The 20,514-nt window shown below is 41.3% G+C and overlaps 5 protein-coding genes and 1 long non-coding RNA gene across 7 annotated transcripts; 3 read left to right on the top strand and 3 right to left on the bottom strand.

The window, feature by feature from the left end:
- Positions 1 to 807: 807 nt before the first annotated feature.
- Positions 808 to 5,014, bottom strand: LOC116248765 (U3 small nucleolar RNA-associated protein 18 homolog). 2 transcript variants are annotated; one of them, XM_031621731.2, is made up of 2 exons: positions 4,673 to 5,014; positions 808 to 2,553 (listed from the first exon to the last, which is right to left on the bottom strand). In XM_031621731.2, exon 2 carries the CDS (start codon positions 2,538 to 2,540, stop codon positions 843 to 845), a length of 1,698 nt encoding a protein of 565 aa, XP_031477591.1. In that variant the 5' UTR covers positions 2,541 to 2,553; positions 4,673 to 5,014; the 3' UTR covers positions 808 to 842. The 2 variants fall into 2 exon arrangements, with proteins under 2 accessions (XP_031477591.1, XP_049932332.1); XM_050076375.1 differs by having other exon boundaries at positions 4,686 to 5,014.
- A 1,112-nt stretch (positions 5,015 to 6,126) lies between these two features.
- On the top strand, positions 6,127 to 8,528 carry LOC116246846 (pentatricopeptide repeat-containing protein At2g02980, chloroplastic). Its single transcript, XM_031618738.2, has one exon. The coding sequence runs from the start codon at positions 6,249 to 6,251 to the stop codon at positions 8,139 to 8,141; it is 1,893 nt and encodes a 630-aa protein (XP_031474598.1). The 5' UTR covers positions 6,127 to 6,248; the 3' UTR covers positions 8,142 to 8,528.
- A 1,776-nt stretch (positions 8,529 to 10,304) lies between these two features.
- Positions 10,305 to 11,630, top strand: LOC116247533 (protein RKD1-like). Its single transcript, XM_031619707.1, has 3 exons — positions 10,305 to 10,446; positions 10,820 to 11,202; positions 11,391 to 11,630. The coding sequence occupies exons 1-3, from the start codon at positions 10,305 to 10,307 to the stop codon at positions 11,628 to 11,630; spliced, it is 765 nt and encodes a 254-aa protein (XP_031475567.1).
- Positions 11,631 to 12,786: 1,156 nt separating this feature from the next.
- LOC116247206 (ATP-dependent zinc metalloprotease FTSH 6, chloroplastic-like) lies at positions 12,787 to 15,189 on the bottom strand. Its single transcript, XM_031619229.2, is given in 6 exon segments — positions 12,787 to 13,180; positions 13,275 to 13,861; positions 13,864 to 13,894; positions 14,000 to 14,077; positions 14,079 to 14,761; positions 14,764 to 15,189. Coding segments are annotated over 5 exon segments (1,518 nt in total). The 5' UTR covers positions 15,134 to 15,189; the 3' UTR covers positions 12,787 to 13,180; positions 13,275 to 13,505.
- Positions 15,190 to 16,038: 849 nt separating this feature from the next.
- On the bottom strand, positions 16,039 to 16,784 carry LOC126409852 (uncharacterized). Its single transcript, XR_007572691.1, has 2 exons — positions 16,660 to 16,784; positions 16,039 to 16,569 (listed from the first exon to the last, which is right to left on the bottom strand). It is a non-coding gene; the product is annotated as an uncharacterized LOC126409852 (long non-coding RNA).
- On the top strand, positions 16,304 to 18,559 carry LOC116247103 (ribonuclease 3-like). The gene is made up of 4 exons (XM_031619062.2): positions 16,304 to 16,432; positions 16,645 to 16,800; positions 17,822 to 18,014; positions 18,195 to 18,559. The coding sequence occupies exons 1-4, from the start codon at positions 16,319 to 16,321 to the stop codon at positions 18,416 to 18,418; spliced, it is 687 nt and encodes a 228-aa protein (XP_031474922.1). The 5' UTR covers positions 16,304 to 16,318; the 3' UTR covers positions 18,419 to 18,559.
- The last annotated feature ends 1,955 nt before the right edge of the window (positions 18,560 to 20,514 follow it).

The following is a 20,514-nucleotide window of genomic DNA, read 5'->3' as shown; positions in this document are numbered from 1 at the left end:
ATGACGGCTTATGGGATACCTGAGGCAACGAGCTTATCAAACTATTCTCTCATTTTCTATCATGAGAAACCAAGAATGCAGAATTTTTGATGTAGTACTTGCTGTTTGCCATATCACTATATCACTATAAGCTACCAATATATTACAACTTCAGTAACTAAATTCTATTTCTGGAGACACATATATGATCTTAAGCACCTATACTTTTGACCTGATCATACCTCAACAATATGTAATGTCAATGCAAGGCATGCAAGCTTTCTTCCATGGCAAGTTCTTTATCAGCTCATTCTTTCTTAATGGTACATTTTTCAATTACATTTCAAATTTGCATGCTATTTTTTCCTCAGCTATGGCCCTATACCTATGTTGTGTTTGGCTGTTTGCTTCTTTTTAATTGCTACATTTCAATTTCTGAGATGCATTTTGTCAACTAGTACCTGCAGGCATTTCCAATATTTTAAAGGATTCACTTTCCAGGATGGCAAACAAAAATACCCATTCTTCAAATATATCATTGCTTACAAATGAGTCAAATATTGTTGTCAATGACAATGGGGAGTCGGGAAGCTGCAACAGAAGAATAGTAGGCTTCCAACTATCTGCAGTGGTTCCAGCAGCTTCACGGTTCTCTTCTTTGCAGCCTCGCAATCTGTTCTGAAAGGTAAGCTAATCAATGCGACCTGTTTTTCTAGGTGGTATTGTTGAAAGGTAACCAAGTTTATTGAGTTTTTGGATAAAACTGAGAAGGGATATTTAGAACATTGCATATTCCAGGATAAGACATAATTCAAATGAGCCATATGATTGCAAGGAAGAAAATTTACACGATTGCTATCAAATTATGCATGTTCATAATGGTGAAGCTTATACAAAAGCACCTTTCCAGCAGCATTTCCTAGGACCATCAAACCACCACCAGGACTGAAATCTAAGCACTGCACATACTGCAGGTTATGTTTCAAAGGGGGCCAGTTTGAGAATACACTCAGAGATGGTACATGAACCAACTTTACGCTATCACGCTTCATGCTTGAAAAGGTGGCCAGGATTTGACCATCATGATTAAACTGCAACCCATCCACTTTAGTAGTTAAATTAGTAAGAGCTTTCATTGGTTTTCTTTTGCCTCCAAGAAACTCATCCCGGTTATAAACATTAACAATTCCACTATCTGAACCTGCAGCAAAGATAGTACTATCTTTTGAAACGCTCAATGCAGAGCTATTAATGCAACCATCATCAATGCCCTTGTGGAAGCATTTCCTTGTCCTAAGGTCCCAATGGTAGATATGCCCATCTCCACCCGAGCTCAACAGTTGGTGTCCATCATTAGCAAATGCCACTGATCGAGCAGTTCCATTCATTTTTAGAGTTCCAATTAGCTGCTTAGATTTAGAAGAGACTAAAAGAATATATCCCTCATTGCCGATAAATGCAATAGTACTAGAATCAGGGGATATTTCAAATGATTCCAAGCTCTTCTCTTCTCTGCCCATCAATGGGCCTACTCTGTCAACCTTGGCATTTACTATATCTAAACTGTAAAAAAATTTCCTTCTTCCACTGATGATGGCCTGTGATCCATCAAGCAAGAATGAAGCTTTACGAATGGGACAATCCTCAAGATAAATGGTTTGTATCTTAGTGTTTCTCTTTCCATCGATCTGAAAGAATCTAAGCTTTTTATCAAGTCCAGCTGTAAGCAACAACTGGGCATTCCTGTGGAACTCAACTGATGTAATGGGGCCATTTGAAGGGTCCTCTGCATTGCCATCTATCAATCTTGAGAACTCAAGGAGGCCAGGCAATAATTTTGTTGTGCTCCTTACTACTGCATCCTCACTCGACAAAAGGATGTTGTTGCCATTGGCACCACGACCTTGAGCTCGAACTAATTCATTCTCTTCATCTGATTCGTCATCAGAATCATCTCTCTCAGACTTCCACCCAAGCTCCGCCCACTCAGTTCTGGGGTTCAGCTTAACATGCTGTGACCTTAATCTTGCAACATAATCAGCTCCACTGACCAATATCTCACCTTCTTCTCTCCTTAATTTTCTTAGCCTGTTGGTTCTGGCTATGTTGATTTTTGCTATTTGTTCTTCTTGATCAATCCATACAGGTTTCCTTGTCTCGTGTGGCTCTCCCTCTTCATCACTCATGGAAGCTTCCCTGTCTACCTCATCCTCATTATCCTCATGAAGAATAACATCAGCAACAGACGACCGATCTTTAGATAAAAATGCACCATCCTCATTCATATCTTCCCCTGTATCTTCTGCCACCTCTTTACCAAATCCAACTGAAGAATGAAGAGTGCCAAACAGGAAGCCCTCCAACTTCTTCATCTCCTGCATCTCATTGGCAACTTTATGTTCCTTATTTTTGGCAGAAGCCTCACGTTTTTGTTTCCTTCTTTGACTTTTTAGATCTGCAGAAACATCACCAACTTCTCCAGCATTATCTTGATTGAGGTTAGCTTGACTATTGTCACTTGATCGCTTCCTAGATAGAGCATTCTGAGATACCAAACCCATCTTTCACGTGTATCTACATAGAGAAACAAAAATTTGGCATCAATTGCCCCGAATTGCAAGAAAACCTTTAGAATGACTTTATATCAATAGACACAAAAAAAGAAAGTGCCTTTTCCATGCATGCTTCCATGACAAAATCTATGTCAAACCCATCTTCCAGCTTGTTTATTATGCATTCCAAGATATAAAAAATGTAATTGCAAGAAACTGGAACATTAGCTATACGGAAGCACTAAGAACACCATAAATAGATTCCAAAGTGCCAAAAAGAAAGTTTTTGCCTAGAGGGCTCTACACTTGTGTAGCATAATTAGTTCTATCCCATACTTCTACATGTTTATGTCGAAGATATTGTAAACGAAAACAAAAAAATAACTAAACAATTAGAAAAATGGATCGCTGAAGCACCTAGCATTTCCCCCTTTTTTTCCCGACTCGCAAGCTGGGGCTAGGAAGCTACGGGTCTCAAGAGATATGTAAATTGCATATCACCTCTATAAAGAAACCAATTCAACAGCTTAAAGAAACGGATCGATAACAAGATTTGACTTTTAAAGTTTGCTTGTTTGCAGTGATGAGAAAAATTGACCTAAATGCGTAAACTTAACTGTTATAATCATGACTTATCAGAAGAGAAACCATTTGGTATAAGCAAAAAAATTGTGAAAAGCAGTGAACAGGAAAATCAAGTATGATGAAGCACTATATATAAATAAAATCGAGGATAATCCAAGACCTATATCATGCAGCTACTACTCGCGCCACTTCTCCTAAGTTAACTGACTGAAAGGTAAGCAGCACAGTAAACTGGAAAAAATAGTTTGGAGCTTCCAATTATCCAGAAAATGGGATTGATGTGGTATTTTTTTCTCTGTATACTAGAATGTAACACATCAGTTCAGTATATCTTATCATATAACACGTCGTCTTCTACAACCAACTAGGCGGACCAGTTGGTAGAACAAAAACTCAATAGCTCAAGTTATCCTAGTCTAAGAATAACCCTATCAAATTCAGGATGTTGTCACGTTAAGCAATCTTCCAAGTTATCCCAAGTTTTTTTAGATAAATGCGTGTAGAAAAAAAAAGTTGTCAATACCAAAACGACATACTCGGAGCTATGTCACATAGGTGCGTGGTACGGGTGCTGGAGCGGCACATCTCAAAAAATTTAGGTGCGGCGAGGGGATTTATTATTATTATTATTACTATATATAATATATTACAAAAATTGTCTATAAACCACAAAATATCAAATAACAATTGAAATAATGCACCTAAATTGAAATACAGAACAATAGCAATTATAAAACAAACTCTTGAACTAAAATATCAATAACAAGAAACATACACGATTTAACACAATAGATTAAATCATAAGCTAAGGAAAGCAACTGATAACCGATACAACATAAATATAACAAATACAATTCAGCAAAATAGAGGTAACTAATTTTAAACTGAAAGAATAGTTAAGATCACAAGGCCCTCAAGTACAGCTTGAACCCATATGGCAGCAGACCTTACATATCGAATGTGCGAAAGAGCATTCCTATATTTCAGAGAGAAAATACAAATTATAGGCGCATTATCTTGCCCAAACCACATAGGAGGCTATAATTGCAGAAATCTGAAAAGCACACGCGTGTTTGATAAAAATTATGAAACAGAGATGAACAGAGTGAATTTGATTCCATGGAAGCTATGGACCGAAGAAAGGGTCGACTTCAGTTTGGGGGTTTCGTATAGTACGGCCTAAAAGGCAAAATGCCCATACTAGATTCAAGCACTTGCATGGCCAAGTCAGTCCTGGAATAAACATGAGATCCTTATCTCCGGCATTCAGCAATAGCATCAGATACTGAAAGAGTGCGCTGCTCAATTGGTATATCACATAATGGCAAAGTTCGGGAGTATGCTCTATAGAGCATTTGTAGCAGAGACGCCACTATGTGTCTCTGATCTCAACAAGGGATGCATACAAAAAGAAAAAGAGAACGACAAGCTTGCCCCTATTGCAGCAGCTCCCGTGCTGCATCTTGCAACAACAAGCCAACTATAAGTTTCGAACGGTCAAACAAAAAAAGGCGTGATATCCTGGAATATGCAACAGAAAGGAAAAATTAGAATACCCAAAACACAGACGTCGCGGTGGGTGCTTAAATGCTCTGTCGCCCGAGGAAAAGCCCTGTCGCCCGAGGAAAAGCCCTGTCGCCCGAGGAAAAGTTCTGTCGCCGGCCGTCGAAAAAACTCTGCCGCCAGTGCTTCAGTGCTTCGAGAGGGAGAAGACAGAGGAAGGAGCAGCCGCCGGTGCTTCGGTGCTTCGAGAGGGAGAAGACGGAGGAAGGAGCAGCCGCCGGTGGTTAGGTGCTTCGAGAGGGAGAACGGAAGAAGGAGCTGCCACCGGTGGAGGGAGAAGACGGAGGAAGGAGCCGGCAGAGGCAGAAGACGGAGAGAGAGGAGCGGGAAGTGCCCTAAACCGTGTTTTACATATGAAAATAAAAAAAAAACAAAAAAATGGACCAAATGTTGGTGACGCTGTTTGACCGCACGGAACTCGCGTCAAACGCGAGTCAAGTGCGCGAACATAGCAGGTACGGCTGACTGCACTTGATTCACTTTGATTATGCATGGGTGCGAATCCGGGTCGCACTCGCACTAGCACCTTCACTCACGTCCGCTTGTATTAAATTCCACATAATCACTCCATCAAATAAGGGTCAGATTCAAAATCTATTTTTCTTAAATAGAATTTGAACCAAACTGGTATGAGGTCAAATATCTGAATATCTGTGTCGAAACTTTATCCTATTCGAGTTACATATCAAACCAGATTCAATTTCAGCTAGAAAATTGCATATTGAATTAGGATTCAGATGCTATCTTGAATTAGGATTCAGATGTCTTGACCACATCTATCTAAGCAGATTAAGATCAAGTACAAGCATCTTTGGCAAGGGGCTTTAGCAAAAAGTCGGAAACCGGGAAAAATAGTCTACCATTTCAAGATTTTTTTTTTCGTTGAATCTTTGTGAAACTAATTTTAAAATTTGTTAGCGCAAATTAACTTTAGGTAGTTGTCCATGTAAAATTATTGCCAATTTAAAATTAAATACATAAATTTGTGATCAAATATAAAAAATTGTTTCAAACATATTCTTGCATTCACTAAACTCTCAAACCTTTTAATTAACGGATACCACCTTCCACGTAAACCCTTCAAAGGTGATTCTGACTTGCTTTGGATGCGATTCAATTAAGGTAATCACACTTGTCACTATTTGTAATCCAGCCAAACAATACACCAGAATGTGATTGATTATATTATTTAATTAGGATAATGACACTTGTCAATTAAGCACAGTACAACAATTGTGCAGTAAGGCTGTTTCGAGCAAGTTGGAATCGAGGTCGAGTTAACCCGACTGATTGTGCAGCCCTACTACTGTCATGCAGCCCTAAACGGATAAAACGGACACAAGAACTGCTGTTATTGGACTCAGGTCAGTCACTCACTCGAAATTCTATATCGAGTAAGTCGACTTGTCTCATCAAGTATGCAGGAAAGGTGATAAATGACACCGACTACGTATGAAAAATGATTAACGCAATATCAACGAACAACGAGCCGATTGTTTTACGTTGGCAGCAGGGTGACATGATAGTCATTCATACTTCCTTCGGCTGGCGATTGGCGATAAAGTCGTGATGCCGTCGCTCCTCTCAGAGAAGCCAAATACAAAAAGAGTGGCTGAGTTTACTGGAATGAGCGAGTGGCAACTAGGAATGGCCGTGTCCACAGCTCTGCCATGCCACCCTCCGTCCTCCCTCGGCCAGCCGAAACTCGAAGGGCAGAACGGCCAAGCCCACCAAAGGACACTCTCTCTCTTGAAAGGATGCAAAACCATCGAAGAATTCAAGCAGATTCAAGCTGTCATCATCAAGACCAACCTCCAGAGCGATGTTCCATCCGTCACCAGGCTCATCCGCTTCTGCTCCTTCACTCTTCCCGATGCCTTAGACTTCGCTGTCCACCTGTTCGAGCAAATCTCCCAACCAGATGTTATCCTCTTCAACACAGTGATGGGTGGCTATGCCCGCACCAGCTGCCCCATTCGTGCTGTCTCTCTCTTCGCCCGTATGCGTGAATCGGACTTGCTTCCTGATCACTACTCCTTCCCTTCTGTACTCAAGGCGTGTGCCAATGCAACTGCCCTCAAAGAAGGCGAGGCCATTCATGGCCTTGTTATCAAGCTTGGGTTGGACGACAACGTGTATATTCTTCCTACTTTGATCAATATGTATGCAGATTGTGAACAGATTCTGTCCGCACGCAAAGTGTTTGATAAAATGCCTGAGAGAAGAGAAGTTGTTTCTTTCAACTCCATGATCACTGCTTACGCTCGGAACAGCCAGCCGAATGAAGCGTTGGCACTGTTTCGGGAAATGCAGGCGTGCGATGATATGAAGCCAACGTATGTTACTCTGCTTAGCGTGCTTTCCTCTTGTGCCCTGTTGGGTGCCCTTCAGCTTGGAAAATGGGTTCATGAGTATGTTAACAAGAATGGATTTGATGTGAATGTAAAGGTCAACACAGCGTTGATTGACATGTATGCCAAATGTGGGAGCATAGATGACGCAAAACAGGTTTTCGACCAAATGCCGCAGAGAGATACACCGGCTTGGTCTGCCATGATTGTGGCTTTTGCTATTCATGGGCATGGAAGAAGTGCGCTCTTGCTCTTTGAGGAGATGCAGAGAAAAGGCATGCTGCCAGATAACATCACGTTCCTCGGCGTTCTCTATGCCTGTAGCCATACTGGCTTGGTGGAGGAAGGTCGCCGGTACTTTGATAGCATGTCAAGAGTGTATGGGATCGAGCCAGGGATTAAACACTACGGCTGCATGGTGGATCTTTATGGTAGAGCAGGGCTTCTAGACGAAGCATATGAGTTCGTCCAAAGCTTACCGATCAAGCCCACACTTATACTGTGGCGCACTTTGCTAGCTGCCTGCGCTGTTCATGGCAATGTAGAGTTGGGCAAACACGTGGTCGACCATATTTTTGAAGTACAACGCTCCCACAGTGGAGACTATGTGATCTTATCGAACATGTGTGCTGCTGCTGGAAGATGGGACGATGTGAAGGCAATTAGGAAGCTTATGAAAGAGAGGGGTATTACTAAAGTACCTGGTTGTAGTTCAATCGAGATCGATAACGCAGTTCATGAATTCTTCTCAGGGGACGGAGAACACCCTCACTCCAGAAAGCTTCATGGGATGCTAGATCAATTGGTTGAGCAATTGAAATTGGTAGGATATGTGCCTGACACGTCCCAGGTGTACCATGCAGATATGGAGGAGGAAGAAAAGGAGGCAACGCTTCGGTACCATAGTGAGAAACTGGCCATTGCTTATGGGTTGCTGAATACCCCTCCTGGGACTACGATTCGTGTTGTAAAAAATCTTCGTGTTTGTGGGGATTGCCATTCTGCCGCAAAGTTTATCTCCTTGGTCTTTAATCGTGAGATCGTTTTAAGGGATCTTAACAGATTCCATCACTTCAGGAATGGAACTTGTTCATGTGGAGAGTACTGGTAGATCAGTCTGAGGCTGGTTCTATTGTTTGCAACTCTCAGTGCACCGTTAGCCATGCATATCTCCCGAGTCCTGAAGCGAGTTTGATGTTTTAATTGTGGCTTCTGAAGGTACTGCAGATCATATACTGCTGAGAGGAGCAGAATTAGCTTGTATTCTTTTTTCGTGTAATTTAGAATAAAAATGGAGCTCAATATGTTGTTTCTGCCTCACTGCAAGCAATAGGGTCATTTTTATTATTCATATTTTGGTACTTTAGAATAAAAAGGAGTGGAAAATGTTGTTGACTGGATGAGGAAATTTTTGAAATAATTCCCATCCTTGATGTCAATAAGTACGATTTTGTTGCTGTATCTATTTCGTTTATCTAATGTCAGCTATGGTGGTAATGCTGTGTTCTTTTCATTGACATATCCTTTGCCGCGCTCAGGAATGCCAAAGGTTGCAACTTGCAATGCGGATAGTGGTTGACCCTAATGTCGTTGAGCCTTGATTTTCCCAACTGCCCACCGTTCGAGATATCTATTTTATTGTATGTGTTTACCAAATACAAATGTAGGCACACACACACACACACACATATATATATATATAAAGTTATAAACCAATTGGCCCCTTTTGTGGACCTGATAGTAAGCTTTTGCTCATCTGGCTGTCGTGTCGGCAGACTTGCTTTTGCTGCATCTAACTCTACCTTATCTTTTCACTGGTTCCTAATGGGCACAAACTCCTTCTTAACAGAAGCCATTTCTTAACAGAGGTGAAAGGTAGCACGAGCAAAACAAGGGAGTGCCTTAAAGTCGCCTACCTGAAACAAAAACTGCAACGCCACGTTGGAAGGCACTCAATCAATTTTATTGATTATATGAACGTGTGCCCAATAATGAGGAAAGCCTCCAACCCCCCTCCATCAGTAGATATGACTAGCAGAAGTGGCCGCATAACATGACGCCACCATGGGCTCCATCTGAACTCGATAAACTGCTCGATTTTATGTGATCATTTCAGTTATATTAGCAGTTAATAGCGAGAATGATCCTGAAAAAACACTGAAACAAGAACATAAAAAATGCAAGAAGTTCTAGAGAACAGAGGCGCAATAGCTTTGCATCATCAATTTGTCGTTTGATGGGTCTCCATGAGATTCCGATTATAAGTGCCAGAGCATGGAACAGCCGTGAGCTAACGACTTGATCTCCACTAAGAAAGACATGCTTGTCACATATCATGGATTGGAGAATCTGGGTTGAAGATAACCAAACAGGATCAGAAGTATCTTGGAAAAGGCGGCCATGAAGCGGCGAAGGACATTCATGGAGCATTTACTGCATGGCAAGAAATGATGGAAACGGCCGTAATTGGGTTTTGTGATAAGAGCCATTGTGGAGGCCGTTATCCTTGGTTCGAGAGAGATAGCGTTTGAGGGCATTTTTGGGAAATGCTTCAGCATTCATTACTGTAAAACCTCCCCACCAACGTGCATTCATGCACATACATGCGCGTGTGCATGAGACGGCGCCATGTCCACCCTCTTCACTCTCCATTCCATCCGTTTTCAATCTCCTCCCCGTCTTATAATAGCCTTCTGTTCAGCAGTCATAGGAGAATTAGCTCATTCTCTCTCTCTCTCTCTCTCTCTCTCTCTCTCTCTCTCTCTCTCCGTGGCGTATATGGATGATCTGGAAAGACAGATGGTGGAGACAATGGTTTTTGAAATGTTGAGCAATGAAGGATTTCAACAGAACATACAGTATGCTGCAGATAGCCCGTCAGTGAAATATGAGTAAGCAAACCACGTACCCAAGTAATGAGTTTTTTGTTTCGTCATATGCTGTTATTTTTCCGTTCATCATTCCTCATTGGCTCTTATGCACGACTTTCACCTGCTCAAAACAGTTTCTTTAATGGAAAAAGTTCCATGGATGGAACGATACCTTGCTCGTCGATCCACGTCTCATGGTTTTGCAATCAACTCACTCTTCAGAAATTGAAGTGTTCATCTTCATCTTTCTTTTCTTCCATTTCTCTTACTTTCCACGTTTTCATCGGATTTGTTTTGCTTATACTGTAGTTTACTATCGCGTTGATTCTTTCATAGAAAATGTGCATCAAACTGCTCATACTAACAAGTATTCATGTTGTGGGTATTAATAAAGGCAACTGCCGATGATATATGAGAAGCAGCAGTCTCAAGTAGACATTGAAAACATAGTCGATCTACCGCCACTATTAGAGGATTTCGATTCGTGGGAAGAAATATTGCGCTGCAATTGCTCACTGGTGTCATCTCAACGTTACCAATTTCAAGGTAGGCTCCATTTCTTTGTAAGTAAACATGTTGGGGGACCATTTTTTTTTTTGCTTTCCTGTTTGTTCTTAGATAACGTGAGTATAGGTGATGGGGAAAAATCTGCGGAAAAGAATGTAAAAAATTCTGAGAACTGAAATAGAAATGTGGAAGTCGATGCAACACTGCAGTCTGAGATACTAAATGCATCTTTTTTTAATATTCGATGTACATAAAGATTTCTTAATACTATCAGTGTCTGTTGACCCTTTATCAACCAATCAACAACATGTCTTAGTTGTCTGCCAAAAAGAATCTTGGTTTTTTACTCATTTGAGGCGTTTAGTCTATACAATACATTTCTAGCTAACGGTTTCTGCACTTTATTTTATAGGCTTATTCAGTGAACATGGGCTTCTAATTGGTGAACAAGTGAAAGGAGATACTCTGCTCCCTGACCCTGGTGATGTTTTTTGTTGCTTCGAGAACAGAGGGGTGGAGCATTGCAGCAGTGGCAGCACTGTACAAAATGGCCTCATTGAAAATGGTGAAAAGAAGAATGACGAGAGTTTGAAAAGGAAGAAGTACGGCAATGAAAGAGGGAAAGAGATCACTTTTGTCGAGTTGTCTAAGTACTTCTACATGCCTATAACACAGGCAGCTAAGAAAATGGACGTAGGATTGACAGTACTGAAGAAGAAATGCAGGGAATATGGAATCCCAAGATGGCCTCACAGGAAGATGAAGAGTTTGAGAAGTTTAATACGTAGTGTTCAGGTAATTCTCCGTTCCACGTCTTCATTCATTAGCTGCAATTTTACTTTTCCCCACATTTTTCAGCTCAAGCTTGCCATGGTCTTGCAGTTCTGCTTTAAGTTCGGTATACTTGAAACTTTAACCTGCCGTAACTGCTATTCTGTTCCAAAAGAGAAAGGCTAAGGGGTTACTTATGCGCACACATGCAGGAATTGGGAGAAGAAGATGGCAAAATAGGGGAGGACAGGTCGAGGCTTGCAATTGAAGCACTGGAGGAACAAGTGAAGCAGATGGAGATGATGCCTGCAATGCAGTTGCCTGAGAACACCAAGAGACTGAGGCAGGCATGCTTCAAGGCCAACTACAAGAAGAGACGGCTTATGAGCCAACTTGTTGAGAACCATTACTCTACTTCATTAACAGACCAATACACACAATCATCTATGTGACTTTTTCCTTATGTACTCGTACCAAATGTTAGTCTGCATATATATAATATATACATATATATTATATATATATAAACGTGCTTGTCTAGGTTCTATTGCAAATGGCTATGCTATGCTTGTTGTGATGGAATTATCTTTTCTGTCATTCCTTTTTGAAAATGTAACTGGAGATCTGAACGCTTGCGGATGAGAGCTTCTCATAGGCGCATTAATTAACTTCAGGGCTTTTAAATAAAAGGTCAGGGTTCAATACCCTTGCAAGGTAGAACTATATATTAGCCTTAAGGACATAGTTTTTGAGCAGTTTCATCCACTCTGGATAGGGACGCTGAATGATTTGAAGGTGGGCAATAGTTGAATAAGCGTTGCGTTTCATGGCTTAAATTCTTCACGGTAAACATGGCTACAGTTTAATTTGGGTGCAGTTGAAATAATCACGCCCAAATAATGGGAAATTTCCTTTTCTGGTTCACCTTGTTGTGATTATTTTTTAGTAAGGGTATACTTTTCACTGAACATTTCAAATAAGGGCCTGAGGTGAACTTCTTAACTTGAAGCATGAAACATTTTTTCTGAATATATTACTTTACATTTTTACACCCTCTTGTCTATTTCGAATGTTCTAACCTAAAATTAGTAATGGTGGGGGAGCTTCTCTCCCAGTGATTCTGATTGGAAAATGTTACCTAAAAGTCTAAAACATAATACAAAGTAGTGGAAAAAATCACAAAGAATGAGCTATTGACGTTATCATTGCTGGGTGGCAAGGCTCCTTTTGGCCGCAGAAGCACATGTCCGTATTGGCCAAATTGACACAAAAATACAGGAGGGAAAGCATGAGTACCAAAAGATGGTCAACACTTAAATAGGACTTAGGTCATAGAGGCCTCAACATCAAATCGATAGATTTTGGTTCTGTTCCGGGTGAAGGTTTAATTCATGAGACGTGGTAAAATTTCGGATACTATTTAAATCGATTTTTTCGAGGGGGCGTGACAAGTTAATCGTTTGATGAATTGCCTAAAAGAAACCATTGTTGCTGCAATACCTTTGCTTTCATGCACAATAAGAAGGAATCATGATTCGATCAATTTCATGAGATGGAGAATTTGAAAGATGCATTGCACCGTGTTCTAAAACTACCTTTTGTGTTGCATTGATTATTGCTATATTATAGTAATACATCGATCATAGTGGTCAAATTCAAGAGGAGATCATCTCCTTACAGAACTTCTATTGACATTTTCCAATGGGTCCTCTGCAAACTCCGACAAAATCGCCCTGAACTCATCTCCCGAAAGGGTTTCCTTTTCGAGTAGTACGTCCACAAGGTGGTCGATTGCGGCTCGATTGTTCCTGATATGGGATTTTGCAGTTTCATACGCCTTGTCTATTATCGCTTTGACGGCCTTGTCAATGTCTGCTGCGAGTTTCTCAGACATGGAATTTCTTGCGCATCTTCAGGACTAGATCGCCGCTGTGCACCATTGGATCTACTCATCTACCAACGACCACGGTCCAATCTCAGACATCCCGTACGTGGTGACCATCTGTTGACAGAAGGACAAACACAAAAATCACTCCATTGCTAAAAGAGTTTAATCATTCCTTTGTTGAATAACATATTTTTCTAGTGACACTTACCTGTCTTCCGATCTGTGTAACCTGCTGCAGATCTTCAGCTGCCCCAGTAGTGACTTCAGATTCTCCAAATATTACTTCCTCCAGCTGCCTCCTAGACCACCAACTATCCTAGCAAAGATCTGTTGCTTTGAAAGCTCGAGGAACAAGGGTCAATTTCTGTATTGGGTCATGACGGGGGTCAAAGTTCTGGAATTACGGCAAAAGGAACGGAAAGAGACACATATCAGATTTTCAATTCAAGTATCTAAAGGATCTCTCAACAGCGAAAAGAAACTCAGAGAGCAACAAAAAACTTTGCTGTAAAGTGGCACCAACAGCATGGCCAATTTCATGATAGGCAACAAGAGTCTTGCTCTTTCCATCAATCATCTTTGTGCCCTCCATTCCTGCAACTATTCTATCAATGGAGTCATCTATCTCTTTGATGGTTATTTTTTCTGTCCCTTTCATGCCTGCCAGGATCGCAGCTTCATTCATGAGGTTGGCTAGGTCTGCACCACTGAATCCAGGTGTCCTCATCGCGATGACCTTGAGAGAGATGCTCCGGTCGAGCTTTTTGTTGCTGCTGTGAACTCTAAGAATCTCTTCTCTCCCCTCACGTCGGGCAAGCCAACAGCAACCTGTTTAGATCATGCATGAACGTTTGAAATGACTCCTAGTCTACGGAAAATTATTTTACCTTACTGCTGAAAATTACAGAAAAGGCTAAGCAGCTGATGGGATACCTGACGGTCAAATCTTCCTGGTCTCAGCAGGGCGGAATCCAGAATTTCCGGTCGGTTAGTCGCAGCTATAACAATCAGCTCCACTGTTACCTTCGAACCCGTCCATCTCTGTGTGCAACTGATTCAAAGTTTGCTCTCTCTCGTCATTTCCACCTCCAATTCCTGTTCCTCCCTGTCTGCCTACTGCATCTATCTCATCTATGAAGACAAGACATGGAGCATTTGCCTTGGCCTTTGAAAACAAGTCTCTTACTCTTGATGGTCCCACGCCCACAAATACCGCTATGGACTCTGATCCTGACAATGAAATGAACGGAACTCCTGCCTCACCAGCAATGGCTTTGGCCAGAAGCGTTTTTCCCGTTCCCGGTGGGCCAATCATCAGAACTCCCTTTGGAATCTTAGCACCAACAGCTGCCAATTTCTCTGGAGACTTAAAAAATTCCACAATTTCTTTGAACTCCTGTTTTGCGTCATCGATGCCGGCGACATCATCAAAGGTGACTCCTGTGTTCGGTTCCACCTGGACCTTCGCTCTGGACCTTCCTAGCCCAAAAGGCAAGTTGGGTCCTCCAGGATTATTTAGTTGAGATGATCTGAGAAAAAGTGAGCCCAACAGCAGCAGAGGAAATGCTAAATTTCCTAGCAGCTCGAAGATTGCATCGCCCATGTTGATCTTTGGAGGGTGTGCTGCAAAATCAACATTCTTCTCCTTGAGCTTCCTCAGAAGCTCTGGTTGTAGACCGGGTAATTGAATCTTCCCCTCTGAGTTCGACCAAGAACTGGGTGAGATATCTCCGCAATGGCTGCCAACTCTTTCTCGAAAAGATAAACTTTTCCCACAATTCCTTCGTCCAAGTACTGAAGAAATCTGGTGTATGACATTCTATTAGAAGCTGAATCTTGAGGACTACTCGGCTCTGCTCTTGCAGACTGAGCCATGGAAATCCCTGTTCCAAGAGAAACCAGCCATGAGTCTCGCAACAGCCGCCTTCTGGTGAAACCAAGTTCTGCATTCTTATCATTGGTCTTGAACATTTTAGAGGCGAGATTTCTGGCTGAATCTTCCTTTGGTTTTTCTTGGAACTTGCACACGGTTAGGCGGGAGCTTGTGAGGGAGATGGTGGTTGACATTCTCGATGCAGAGCTTTCCTAGCTGTAACAGAATGATGGAGCTTGGAAAAGTTTGACTTTCCTTTAGCTTTCAGCTTTAGTTTATTTTTTTGGGACGGAGCAACAAAATTTTGAAAAATGATATTTTGATTCGTGTCAAAATTTAGAAAATTTATTTTGGTTTTTTAATGAAAAATTTCTCGCTTTGTTGTGAAAGTTTTAAAGCATGGTGTAGCTTTTATAGAGGGAAAATAGTAGTTCACATTTTTCTCAATTAATTTATTCTGTGATGATTTTTTTCTTTGTTAAAGAAGCATGAGAGAGAGAAAGAGATCTTGGCAAGTGGGGATTTTGCTATTAACAAACGAGAGTTCATGGCATCTTAGAAATTGGTTAATATGATGGTTCTAGCCTTCTATGTATGCCAATTGACGTGGAGAATTGAGTGCCAGGATTGGGTAGGACCATGACTGCTCTCCATGGACCGGAAGGAAGGGGACTTGGCCGCGTGGCTGCGGTACTTATATGAATGATCCAAGGGGAAGTCTCTTGAGACGGTAGGATAAGATTTTTAGTCTTTAAATGCAAATTAGCTTAGGGAAAGTAAAGCTGAATATAATCTAAGAGATTAACACTGCAAGAAAGGATCAGTTAAATTAAGAAGGAATCAACACGGGCTAATGGTATAAGAGTTAAAGAGACCACGTTTCGATCTGCAGAAAGATGGCCGTTTTCTTCAACCAGCCGAAGGGATGATCTTCCTATACAACTGACCATATTGACAGTTGTCTGTTGACATTCTTCTGAAAAAAAAAAGAAAAGTTGAGACGAGGCCGCAACTTTAAAAACTTAAAGAGCACGATGCATGAAATGTCCATTTTTCATTACTACAGCATTCGCATGGAACAAACACCTTAAGTCAATGATTGCACAGAAATCATTATGGCATATTCCTTTATAAATTCTGCCCTGTTTCTATTATAGTACAGTGCACACCTATCGAAACGATAAGAAAATGATGACAAACCTACAGTATCATTTCCGGACCAGCCTTCCCACAATCCCACTTATGTAGCACTACTGCCTCTCTCTCTTTCTTTTTCTATATATGAGATTATGAGGCAAGCACCAGTACTTTTAGCAGAGATATTCAAGCACATCCCCTTCGTTCTTGTGAGTAATTAACGTGGTGCCAAGACGTTGGAGATGGAGTTTGCGTCAGGTTACTTGGGGATGACGACGACGGTGGTCTTTCTGCTCTTGTTGCCCTGTGTCATGTCAATGCCCCGGGAGTTTGATTTCTTTTTCTTCGTTCAGCAGGTAAAGCTTCATCATCATGACCATTATCTTCTATTGCTGCTACTAACATTTTTCAGACTACCATCGTCTTCTGGTACTGCTACTAATAAGAGGATCTGAGTACTCCGGATCAATTTGATCCCTTCATGTGTTTGAAACTGTGAAAACAATTCCCATGAAGATAGTCCTAATAGGAAAATTAACTTACGGCGTTTCTCTTAATCTGGATACAGTGGCCAGGGTCTTACTGTGACACGAGGAGAGGATGTTGCTACCCAAGGACGGGGAAGCCGGCGGCAGATTTCAGCATCCACGGCTTGTGGCCTAACTACGACGACGGCAGCTATCCCTCCGACTGCAACAGGCATTCCCATTTCAATATATCAGAGGTCTGTACAAATCCGTGTTTAATTTTCTTATTGCATAGAATCCCAATTTTCCCTGGAAAAGCATCCCCAGCTGATCACGTGGCATATGATGGGCCATTCATCATAAAAAGACCTTATTAAGCCACTTGTCTCTCTCTCCTCCTCCACCTGATCCTCTCTCGATGAAAAAGGACAAACATCTCTCTCTCTCTCTCTCTCTCTCTCTCTCTCTCTCTCTCTCTCTCTCTCTGCCGAGAAAGTCAGATAAATATTTTCTGCTTTCATCTCTATTCTTGACATTGATGTCAGTCTGCTGTTCTAGGTCAATTTTCTTTTTATAGTGAAAGTATAAGAGTCAAGCTTTTCAATTGGTTAATTAGTTTTTGTTTTCAACTACTTCCATGCGCAACTTCCAACAAGCTTGAACTTTTTACCGCCTACATCCATATCGATGGCGGCCCCCTTTTGTCCTGCTGATGTGATTTTCAACTTCCATCCATCAGGAATCAACAATTTTGATATTCTGCAATCTCCTTTGGTCACTCAAATCGAAGGGCAAATGAAGTACCTGAAGTTGCAAACATAGAGAAGATTGTGCGACCCTAAAATTATTAATGGCTGATAGAAGCAAGAAATCAGCACTAGATCAATAGGTATATGTCTGGTAGCATCACATCTCGCATATGAGGCTGTTTATGTAGAACCCACAGTGTAATCGAACACCAGGTGTTGTCTGACCTCAAATCCAAGGATTTGAGATTCCCAATGATCTAAAATCACATCTTATCTCAGATCCAAGGTAAACAAACACCCCTTGAGTGAAAAATTGGTGATTGCTTATCTCTGATGCATGCCAAAATTTGTGAAAAATTGGTAAGGCACTCAACAAGGAGGTTGACATATCAACCTGAGAAGCAACTAATCAACTCAAAACTTGGCTCTGATACCATATAAAAATAAATCAAAAAATTGGAAGAAGAACAAAATAGAGACGAGTAAGAACATATATACATTATAAAAGATGAATTGAAATTCATTGCAGATATCAGACTTGAGGGATGAGATGGAGAAGGAATGGCCGTCTCTGTCATGCCCAAGCAGCGACGACACCAACTTTTGGTCCCACGAATGGGAGAAGCACGGGACTTGCTCGATGCTGGACCAGCACCAGTACTTCCAAGCTGCGCTGAACCTCAAAACCCAGCTCAACCTCCTCCACATCCTTCAGAGTGCAGGTAGATCAGCTCTTACGTGACTTGATACTTAAAGATGAAATAACCTCACTAGAACCACAGTCATTTAGTTTCTGCTCTTCTGCTGAAAAGGTTACAAGTTAAATTCACATGTAGCCTCTGGTATCACTTGAGGATTTATAATTGTTGGCATGAACATGTTCCGTTAATAATCATGTCCAGGTATTCACCCGGATGACGGACTGTATAGCCTGGAAAGCATCAGAAACGCCGTAGAAGAAGCAGCAGGGTTCACACCAGGAATAGAATGCAATGCCGATGAGAGCAGGCAGCGTCAACTGTACCAGATCTTCGTGTGCGTCGACACCACGGCCACCACCTTGATCGAGTGTCCAGTGCTGCCGAGGGGAAGGTGTCCCCATCTGATTGAGTTTCCTGCCTTCTGATCATTAATCACCTCCGAATTCCAATAACAATAATGCTGCCCCTTCGCAGCTACGCAGTGATCGGTAGCCAGATTCTTCGAAACGTCTGTTATCAAAATATAATAAAGCTCGATTTTCACTTGCAAGTTCTTCGATCCAAGATGAAGTTCTAATAAGCAGCAATATTCTTTTGCAAGACGCTAGATCAACGAGCCTGAAATATCTGATTTATCTTATACCTGCGGCGCTGGTGACAATAACTATCAAACTTGGGGCTTATTTAAGTTGAATGATCGAGGAAATGTGAAACTACCACTATTATTTTTCTTATTAAAGGTGAGCTCGGGGCCACCAAGTCTTACGAGCACAGCACAAAGGAAAGGATCTGGCAAATTGATGCAACGTTGTCAATTTTAGGCGAACAGTACCAAGATAAGCCGAATTTGATTTTTATTTTTCTGGGCACGTAACAAATTAATCTGATCAATTGTGACACACTAGCTTCCAAGTGTTGTGGCTCCCGTGCACGTTTCCCTAACTACTGCAACCAGGCATCTACCGGCATGCGTCATGCATGATTTTACATGTATATGCCGCAATTGTTAGATGGCACGGCACCAATGGAGTAAAGACGTGGAGTCAGATGGCTTATGACTTATTTGGCCGCTCCTGAATGTGAAACCAAGAATAGCGGGCATTTAAGAAATAACATTAACTGATAAAAAAACATAGTTTTCCAAAAGCGCATCTCATGAAATCTTGGGGATTAATAATAGATAAAAAATGCAGTTGTAACGCCAACCATATGCTTTAGACCTCAGGATTTTGAGTTTCAAGCTTGTGACCCGGGTCTTGATGGACACGAGGACATCAAAACTAAGATGGTTTTGATCAAAGAAAAAAAAAAAAGAGGTGTGGAACACTCTTTTTAATTTTATAAGAGGCCATCTGATAAGAACAACATTATGTTCTTGAAACCTATTACACATGTTTCAGTAACACTTGCTTTGGTTTCAAGAAACATGATGTGATTATACCCAGCACTCGATTGAAACAAACAAAAACGTTTCTAGAAGAATATGTGTTTCAAAAACCACAATGCTCTCATATATAGAACGCCTTTTAAATTAGCTCAACTCTTCCCCGTAAGAGATGGAAGAATTGGGTGAATTACCTTCTTTCTGTTACAGTTTGTATATATGAAAGCACAGGAGATGCATGTATGGGCGCCCAAGTGCCTTCAGTGTGTAGCCTAACAAGACAAATTGCTGCATGAATTGCAGTTGTGAAGCCACCATCACTTACGGTTGGCACCGGATTAGGTATGGGCAGTCTTTGGCTTGTCTTGGGATCTTCCTCCACCATCCATGCATGTTGGGTTGCAGGTGAAGGCATCTCACGTATTCAACTACATGTGGGCTTGGTCATGAAACGACTTAGTTATTCGAGGAGGCCTAGTACATTAAAAGCAGGAGAAGTGGCATTGCGTTTGATCTGCAACTATTTTCTCTTTGAGTTTGGAATTAGTATATTGATATGTTCTGTCGCCCTTGAGTATGTATTATAGCTTCTGAGTGTAGAGAGTCATCACCGACTCTCTTGGAAGAGTCGAGATGACTCAAGAGGCTTGTAGCCTCTTCATTTGTAAAGTCGGTGAGAGTCTCAATTTTAAGTCGGTGGTTATGTAATGATTAAAGAAGAAAAATAATAATTAAATAAAATAAAGAAAAGTAAATGTGGAAGTCGGTGGAAGCATCCACCACCGACTTTATCTCCCTATAAATAGGGACGTTGGGTCATAAGGAGAAAAATCAAGTTGAGTGATCTTGGGTTCTCACTTTGTGAGTTGGGTGTGTTGAGTGATCTTAGGTTCTCACTTTGTGAGTTGGGTGTGTGCTCATTTTATGAGCTGGTGAGTGTTAGCTCGTGTGTTCACTTTGTGAACTCGAGTTAAAGTTTCAAGTGTATGCTGCAAGGGCGTTGGGTATGTTAGCTCACTGCGTGAGTCGAGGTGAGTTTTCTTAAGCCCTCTTTTGTAATATCCAATTTGATGAATAAATAGTTTACTTGTTCAAGTATACTTTGCCAAGTTCTTATTAAGTATCAGTTTGGACGTC

Source organism: Nymphaea colorata, chromosome 2 (assembly GCF_008831285.2).
Source record: "Nymphaea colorata isolate Beijing-Zhang1983 chromosome 2, ASM883128v2, whole genome shotgun sequence".
NCBI lineage: Eukaryota > Viridiplantae > Streptophyta > Magnoliopsida > Nymphaeales > Nymphaeaceae > Nymphaea > Nymphaea colorata.
The sequence above is the reverse complement of the archived record's forward strand: the minus strand, read 5'-3'. Positions and strand labels throughout refer to the sequence as shown.

Excerpts from the sequence above, each read along its gene's own strand:
- LOC116246846 (XM_031618738.2), top strand. The coding sequence starts at position 6,249 with ATGCCGTCGCTCCTCTCAGAGAAGCCAAATACAAAAAGAGTGGCTGAG.
- LOC116247533 (XM_031619707.1), top strand. The coding sequence starts at position 10,305 with ATGATATATGAGAAGCAGCAGTCTCAAGTAGACATTGAAAACATAGTC. Across the intron at positions 10,447-10,819 it reads TCAACGTTACCAATTTCAAG|GCTTATTCAGTGAACATGGG; the intron begins GTAGGCTCCATT and ends TTTATTTTATAG. Across the intron at positions 11,203-11,390 it reads GTTTAATACGTAGTGTTCAG|GAATTGGGAGAAGAAGATGG; the intron begins GTAATTCTCCGT and ends GCACACATGCAG.
- LOC116248765 (XM_031621731.2), bottom strand. The coding sequence starts at position 2,540 with ATGGGTTTGGTATCTCAGAATGCTCTATCTAGGAAGCGATCAAGTGAC.
- LOC116247103 (XM_031619062.2), top strand. The coding sequence starts at position 16,319 with ATGGAGTTTGCGTCAGGTTACTTGGGGATGACGACGACGGTGGTCTTT. Across the intron at positions 16,801-17,821 it reads CCCATTTCAATATATCAGAG|ATATCAGACTTGAGGGATGA; the intron begins GTCTGTACAAAT and ends AATTCATTGCAG. Across the intron at positions 18,015-18,194 it reads CCACATCCTTCAGAGTGCAG|GTATTCACCCGGATGACGGA; the intron begins GTAGATCAGCTC and ends AATCATGTCCAG.